The sequence below is a fragment of the Haemaphysalis longicornis genome, unplaced genomic scaffold (assembly GCF_048455015.1).
Source record: "Haemaphysalis longicornis isolate Haplotype H1 unplaced genomic scaffold, Haemaphysalis longicornis Haplotype H1 scaffold_12, whole genome shotgun sequence".
NCBI lineage: Eukaryota > Metazoa > Arthropoda > Arachnida > Ixodida > Ixodidae > Haemaphysalis > Haemaphysalis longicornis.
In genome coordinates, this window is record NW_027526225.1 from 24,063,625 (window position 1) to 24,071,521 (window position 7,897).

The window sequence follows — 7,897 nt, forward strand, 5'->3', positions numbered from 1 at the left end:
GTGCGGGGACTGCCCGTTGAACCACAGCGTGGGCTGCGTGGTTTCCGCGCGTGGCCTGTCAGCTTTCACGTCGAGGAGAACGTGGGGGCAGTTAACCCGGCCGAATACCGTATTTGCATGATTCAAACGCGCACCTTTTTAAAGCAAAGCTGTTCTTCTTTCGTCCAGCGGTCTCGCGGAGAAAGCGCAAGTTTACCTTTTCACCGGAGACCCCCCCCCCTTTTCGGCCGACACAGTCCTCGAAGCACATCGCGCGTATCGGCGAGCCCGCTGTCGACGCTGCGCACAAGGCGTCGTTTTCAGTCGTTCTGCTCACGTAGCGGCGGCGGCCGCGACGGGAGCGGCCGCTCAGCGGATCGGCAGACGACCAAACCCGCAGCCACCCACGTATTCGCCGCTGGGTCGTCTCGGGCTATGTGACTCATCTTGCGCCGCGTTCGCCGTGAAAGACGAACGCCGCGTTAGCCGACAATGAAAGCGAGGCCGGGCCTTCTCCTCTGAGCGTTGCACGACACCGAACGGATTTGAGCCGTTGTCGGCGATACAGCTACATCAAAGGTTAACCAAGCAAAACCAAGACTCAAGCAGACTAAGCCAAGCTTTCGCGTTGCATATTCAAAATTAGCTGATCTAAGACGCAGCCATTTTTTTTTCGGTATAAGTAGCTCTAAAGTTTGCGTGTGTGTTACAATCGGTCTGAAAATCGAAGTCGGCCTTCAATATTGGCCCCCTGAGTTTTAATGCCAGCACGAGCTCGATAAGCAAGTTTATGAAGCACAAAGAATTTTGCTGCCACAGTTGCGCACGTGAAATAAAATGTTTCTGCCAACTGCGTGGTGTCCTGTCTTCTACATATGCGCAGTAGGATCGACTTCGAATTGTTTTGTCGAATTATCATAAGTAAATTTACCTGCGCGTTACAATGGGGTACGTTAGAATCATGCAAATGCGGCATTGAATTCGCCCCTCGCCTGATTTATTTTTCCACGGTTTATGGCGATTATTTTGTGTCAGAGCCGTATTATGATGTACAGTCTTTGTCAAAATTTTGTGGGCCACGGTGACCGTGGCCGGAGCAGGCGCGCGGTCGAGCAGGGGCGCTGCGCTTGCCGCTGTCGGCCGCGGCGGCCGCTTTTCTGATGGAGGCGAAAAGCAAACACGCCCTTGTGTACGAGATTTCGGCGCACGTGAAAGCTCCCCAGGTGGTCAGAATTAATCCGGAGCCCTCCACTCCGGCGCGTCTCATCGCCTGCGTCGCGTCGGTGCATCAAACCCTACGATCAATCAATCAATCAAAATCAATTGCCGCTGTCGGCTGGTTGCGGGGCTAAACAGAGCGAGGGGAATGTTCGCTCTTGCTTTTGTAGTGTGCCCGGAGCAACAAGTGCTGCGCAAAGTGCCTGCGCTGAAGCGTAGTCCGCCTGCTCTGAGAAACCGGCCGCGCTGCACTTATCACGCCAGCCCTCCTACGAAAGAAAGCGTGAAAGTTCACCTCGCTCTGTTTAGCCGCATAACCAGCCGACAGCGGCAAGCGCAGCGCCCCTGCTCGGCCGCGCGCCTGCTACGGCCACGGTCACCGTGGCCCACAAAATTTTGACAAAGACTGTACGTTTTGGGGGAATGTTTTCTCCCGCTATACGATACGTTAGGAATTCAACAGCGCCGTTCCCTGTCGAATGCCGGAATCCTAGGACGCTGCGACCTGGAGCATGGCCGGATACGTGATTAAGCGTGCTCCTCTTGTTAATTATCCTCCGGTGGTCAAAATTATTTCCGTGCCCTCCAATATGGCGCGCCTGATAGCCCGGTCCAGCTTCGATGGGCGAAAACCCTATTTAAAAAAACTAAGTGACTGACACTGCTCCTTCGAGGTTAAGGTGCCCTGAGATTCAGGAGCGAAATGCATTTTGTACTAATCTCCATTTTTATTGTTAAAAGACGTCCATGAGAAATTGCTTGCTACAACTCCCTCCATACTTCCGATGTGCCTCGGCGTTACTTTCATATTTCGTATTTCCGGGATTATTTCAAGATTTTCGCTTGTTCAGCGTATTAATTCAAGCTTCTTAACACTTCCGTCCAGTACATTGAAAAGCTGAAGGATAGCGTAGCACTGTTCCACGCGATTCACGTGCACATAACCCGAGACAGAGATGTGCACTGCGGGCTTACACGCTACCTTTCGGCCGCGCTGTTGCCACCTGTAGGCCGATCTCGCGGTGATGGTTGAAGTGCAAAGATTTTAAAGGGACCCTGCAACACCTTTCTTGACTTTCTTAATATCCGAAATGCTGTCAGACCGTAGTCAACAGATACACTCAGTACTTAGAATAACGGGATACAAATGCCTCAGCTGAAAATTATTTCTGCTTCTCCGGGAAGGCAAGAAAATATATTGTATGATTAGCGAAATAAACTCAACTTCAACTTCAACATCAATGCCCACCAGGTAACTCAGAAGCTTGCTCAAAAGATTTTTCTCTATTTCCCGCTCTTGGCGTTCTTCGACCGCTGGTATTACGTCATTGCGGCGGTGTAGCGGATATTGACCGGCTTTTCTTCAGGTGCAGCAACGAACGGACTCGATAGCCACTTCAAAAAGAAAGCCACGAAAGGGAAAGAACCGAAGGGGCATCTGCTACCACGAGCTAATCACGCCCGCTCCGTGCTGGCGATGTATCTTTCGCAGTGCGGAGGCAAGAGTGAAACCGTTTATCGGCAGTGTTGCAGAGTCCCTTTAAATTTTATTTTAAATTTAAATTGTGCCTCAGCAAGGGGCACAATTCACCGATAATACGCGGCACTCGAGCACCAACCGTGGAGTCTCCCTTGAAGATGGCGCCGAAGAGGAGCTGGTAGTTGTACGTCTTGGGGTCGTCGTCGGCGAAGTCAAGCAGGCGGGAACTGGTGTGTTCGGTGCTGATCGGGGTCAGCCGTATGTTCTCCTCGGCGAACAGCGCCTTCAGGTGCTGCATCACCGGGCCGCCGTTCCTCTTGGCGGTGATGAAGCCGAGCGGCGAATGTACGTTCAGCCGCTGGGAGTCGTACAGCAGCCGGTCCTGGTAGAATCTGCTCGAATCTAACTCAGACTCCGCCGTGATGAATGCCTGCCGCAGGCCGGACGACAGTAGAAGTACGGACACGGGAACCACCCAGCGCAGCTGCGGGCATCAGAGGGACCGATGGTGCCATGACGCGACATAATCCCCTCTCCCCTGTGTGGTTCCACACTCGCCATGTTGTTGTGTTTATGAGAAAGCTAGCTGGCTTGGGAGCCGAAACTAACCGAACGCACGTTTGAATCACCCAGTGCTTTACACGCATCGGGATGACTGGTTGTGTCAGGCAACAAGCGGCCGCCTCTTGCCCGCGTGGTTCCGTCTACGCCACGTGGTTGCCTTGGTTAGGCGTGGCACGTGGTTAGGCTTAGCGAGCTCGCAAACGATCTTGCTAAACCTATAACCTCGCTTGGCACGGTACGACTACCCAGTGCAGCGCGAGTGTCGCGGTTACTGGTTTTGCCAAGCGTGAAACAATCACCTCTCGCTGTGTGGTTCCTTTGTGGCCACGTGCTTGGGCATATGATCCAGCTCGCAATTTCGATAAGCCTAAGCTAAGCTAACGCCCATTTCAACCACCCACTGCTGGACGTGCGTCAGAATGACTTGTGGTGCGAGGCAGGAATCAACCACCTGTCACCCCTCTATCCATCTTCACCTATTCCTCTGCCTATACCTATACCTCTGCGGCACATACCTCGATATATGGCACCAAGGGTCCGCACTCATTACGGAATGGCTGCGCGGCCATATTATGTTCCTGCTATCTTCAACGAATTGCCTGACGAATTGTTCTCTTTAACAACGCGGAAACACTTGTGGGCTGCTATGCTGGCATTAGAAATATGCTGAAGTACGTATGTGTATGCGGTGATTGGTAGCTATTTCTTTGTTCTCTAATTGTTTTCTTGTGATGAGGAAAATGCCACCCATGTTGATTTATTGTATCTTTGTTTGTCTGTTTGTCTTCGTTTCTTCTGTTCGTCGGTTGTTGTTTGCTTTCCTTATTTCTTTCCTCTTTTTAATTTTTCGTTCTCTGTTTTTCTCTTTTTTTCATCTTCTCTTTTTCTCTTTGTTTGCTTGTCTTTTTTTTACTTTCCTATTCCGTTAACACTGTCACTGAGTGTTTTTTACAGAAGTGAAGGCCGTTGCTGCCGGGCGACGCCGCACAAGCCCACCTGTAGGCTTTTGTGGCCCCATTTTGCTTCTGTATGTACTCCTTGATAATAAACCTTTTGGTGCATTTACTCTCAAGATCGCTAACGACACAAGGCAGAAATTCTTGCCTCCCGCCTCGCACCACCAGTCATCCGAACGTACGCACTGCACTAGGTGGTTCCAAAGTTTGCTATAGGTTAGCTTGGCTTAACAAAGCTAACTTATAGCGCACGTCGGAACCACCTAGTACACAGCGTACGTTGGGATGACTGGTGGTGCGAGGCAGGAGGCAAGAATTTCTGCCTTGTGTTGTTCAATATTCGCCACGAGGCTGCGCCTATGATTAAAATCGCTAAGGACATTGGTAAGTGTGGGCGAACCTAATGCACGTCAAAAATTACCCAGTGCGTTTATGATCAATTTTGTTGACTCCCTCGGTAAGCGTCGGTGCAGGAACCTGAGCGAGATTTCATATTTGAAAATTTAGCAAGCCCTATTCAAGTCACACCCAAGAGAACTGGAAAAATTGGCATCTTTCAACAAGTAAACCAAAGTCTATGCTAAAGATGTGCCTTTAAGAAACCGTTAATAGGTTTCGAGGCGTTAGACGAGACTCAAGGGCGAATTAGGCAGAAGACTCTCTCATTCTGAGTTACACTTGGCCACGGGGCAGTAGTAACGGCACAGCGTTGCCACTCCTATTTCACCATAGCAGATAATTGGCCCATTGGTATGCCATCATCATCATCATGCTGCTTTCATGGAAATTGTGTCAGCACTGCGCTGCTTTCGTTACTATGCCCTAAAGCTCAAGTTGGTCGTTGTCCGTCGTTATGGACGGATTAGACGAACACTTACCACGGGCGGTTGCCAGTCCCTGCTCCACATGCAAAAGCGCTTCCTGAGTAGTGCGGCTAGCTGGCGGTTTCTGGACTGTTGTACGCGGAGTTTGGGCTTGTAGACCGCATCGGGATCGGTGGTCGCCGGTGTGTGTTCGCGTCCTTTTTGTGACTGGAACGTGGGATCCTGGGTAACCTGCCAACGAGAGAGCAGTGTGGGTAAGATGACCCGCTCATCGTGCTGTAAACCGGGACTTGGCACTGAAAACTGGAGGTCGCTGCTTTGTGACGCAATTATTCCCAACCACCTCAGAAGTCTTTAAATACCGTAGCCCAACTCGTGTGTTGTCTTTCTAATGGTCCCTAAGTTGCACCTTTCAGCCTGCTTCAGGTTTTCTTTAAAGTTGAGTGGACACTAATTCTGCCAAATGATTTAGCCCCGGAAGTACACGCTGGCTACAAGTTTTTCTTTTCAGTGACAGAGTTAAGCCCAGAGATCATTACTTCACTGAGCTTGCCGAATGAGCACCAGCGAATATACTGACCCTACGCCTTATTTCCTCTCCTTCTTAAGATATACACTGACGGGGAATATAATCCGAAATGATTATTGTTAATTGTAATACTCCTACCAGAATGGAATGTCAGTTCACCGTTTGTGCCATGTTTTCCTCTCCGCTTCCTCCTAGCTGTTTTTTAGCGATGGTTACACCACGGTGCATCAGCAACTAGCCTAACCCGCAATCGCGCAACGGGAGTACATTAAAGGCACCAAGTTCACGAAATTTTCGTTCAAAAGTAATAGCTCGAATGGGCTAGGCCTACCTGTATATCTCAAGAAAGGGCGTCGCCCGGTCTTGCTTTCTTTGGCTTGCAGCGGAGTTTCTCTCGCACAAAAATGGCTCAGGTTTAGCACTCCTAATTATAGTTATCACTATTCACGACGGAAAGGTCTGTCTGGCTTGGATTTGCAATGACTATGCACACTGCGTTTCATGGAAGCTAGGTCCCATCTGCTGCACTTGGACTCCGCGGGGGCGAACCATCCATGCAGAGAATGAGCCACCGAGCACCGGCTCAGCAGCCATTAAACTCTCCCAGTCACGTGGTACTGTAACGGCAAGGCTATAAGCGTACGCAGCTGCCCATGGCGTTTCTCCCTAGCTGATCAAGTGGCGTGACATCACACCTGCCACCCTTACGCTCCAACGGCTTCAGGTCATTGCGACACGATGAATGACCTTGCGATACACGTCATTGTGGAGCATTCGCTCGAAAAAATATTGAAACGACCTGATGCACAATATAGTTCTAGGTCCGCAAGCTCACCTTACCTTAATTTTGTTCATTTGCGTAGCATCAGGTATAAATGGACCTTTCTTCTATTTAGAGTGTGTACACGACTCAGCCAGAATTACTGCTTTTGGTTCTCGCTTGATGTGTGGCGCTTGATCGCAAAGCCACGCCTCAGGGCGATTTTGAACGCGCTCTGGGCCTCTTTCGCATTTGCGCGAGCTCTCCGAATCCTCGTCTTCCTCATTTGTCTCGGTGTCGGTCGCCCGTTCTTTATATTGGAGTGGCAGAGCGGCGCCTCTTCAGCAAAACCGAAATTCGGTCAAGTGTTTGAAGAAAATAACAGCGTGCAAACGGACGGGAAGAAGCAGAAGAGGCACAGCACAAGCGCTGAAGTTGTGCCTCTTCTTTGTCCCATCCGTTGCTGATCGCGGAGCCGCACAAATACAGGAACACCCGCACGCCGAGCCATGTACAGCTCCGCCCCACTCCCTTACTGCGCAGGCGCGAGGAATGCTGACCGCATTGCTGTCTGCTGCACTATCGTTCATTCTGCCCCTTTTTGCGCTCATGCTATACTATCGTTTCTTCGTTCGCTCGCTCTTGCTTCGTAGCACGTGCACAGCCCTCAGACGATTGAGATTTCAGCTAAGCGCAGATGCGGTGTGGTCGACCTTCCGAGTGCTTGCTGGGGCCATGTGGGGCAACTTCAGTACACGCTGTTCTCTCAGGTGCCTTGGATGTCGTTCGCGAACGACGCGAGCGAAGGATAAAGTGAGAAGGGGAAGGACTAGGTCTCAGGGCAAGCATCAAAAGGAAGGGTGCCCGTTAGAATGCGAAGACTTATACCGGCAAATAAAAATGACCGCTTGAATATGGCATTGAAACACCTTTTAGGGCTGTGTCGCAATACGAATTGTAGGAGGTAGGCGAGTTTCACCGGGTATGGCTTTTCTTCGGTTACATGGCTAGACCGGACATCTATCAGAAAAGGGGCAATGGCCTCCCTGTAAGTTTTAAGCGCTTGGAACACCACGGGAGACGTAAGGGCTGAAACGCCACGGGAGACGTAAGGGCAGCACCTTGTCAAGCACGTCCTCGAGTGAGGCCATGGCGACGTTCATGGTCCCAATCTTGAGGTTGCGGCGCTCTCGGTCCAGCTCCTTGAACAGGGCCGTGAGGCGGCGGTTTCCCGGGTTGGCGCCAATCGCGTACTCCACGGCGAAGTTGGTGTTCTGCTTGACGGTCGTTTGCGGGATGTGGCGGCGGAAGAGCGCCTCGATGGCGGCCGTGTCGCAGCCGGGCTCCTTGACGATGTGGACGTGGTAGCCGGCGCTGAAGCGCTCTCGCAGGAACACGGGCGACCCGCAGAACCAGAGCAGGCCCCTGTTCATGATGGCGATCTTGTCGGCCAGCACGTCCGCCTCGTGCAGGTTCGCCGTGGTCAGCACGATGCAGCAGCGCCGGCGAGCCTTGAGCAGCAGCTCCCACACCTCGCGCCGGCTGTGCGGGTCCATGAAGGCCGTCGGCTCGTCCATGATCATGATC

General features: G+C 51.6%; 1 protein-coding gene across 1 annotated transcript in view; it reads right to left on the reverse strand.

Moving 5' to 3' along the window:
• The window catches only part of LOC144161892 (ATP-binding cassette sub-family A member 2-like), a 42,083-nt gene extending 36,849 nt beyond the window's left edge, over positions 1-5,234 (reverse strand). Inside the window, exons 1-3 of the mRNA XM_077692454.1 lie at positions 5,076-5,234; positions 2,817-3,161; positions 1-33 (exon numbers count right to left, since the gene is read on the reverse strand). The exon at positions 1-33 is cut by the window's left edge and continues 460 nt beyond it. Coding sequence (XP_077548580.1) covers positions 1-33; positions 2,817-3,161; positions 5,076-5,105 — 408 coding nt within the window. The 5' untranslated portion in view covers positions 5,106-5,234. The remainder of the gene's footprint in view (positions 34-2,816; positions 3,162-5,075) is intronic.
• Positions 5,235-7,897: the final 2,663 nt, after the last annotated feature.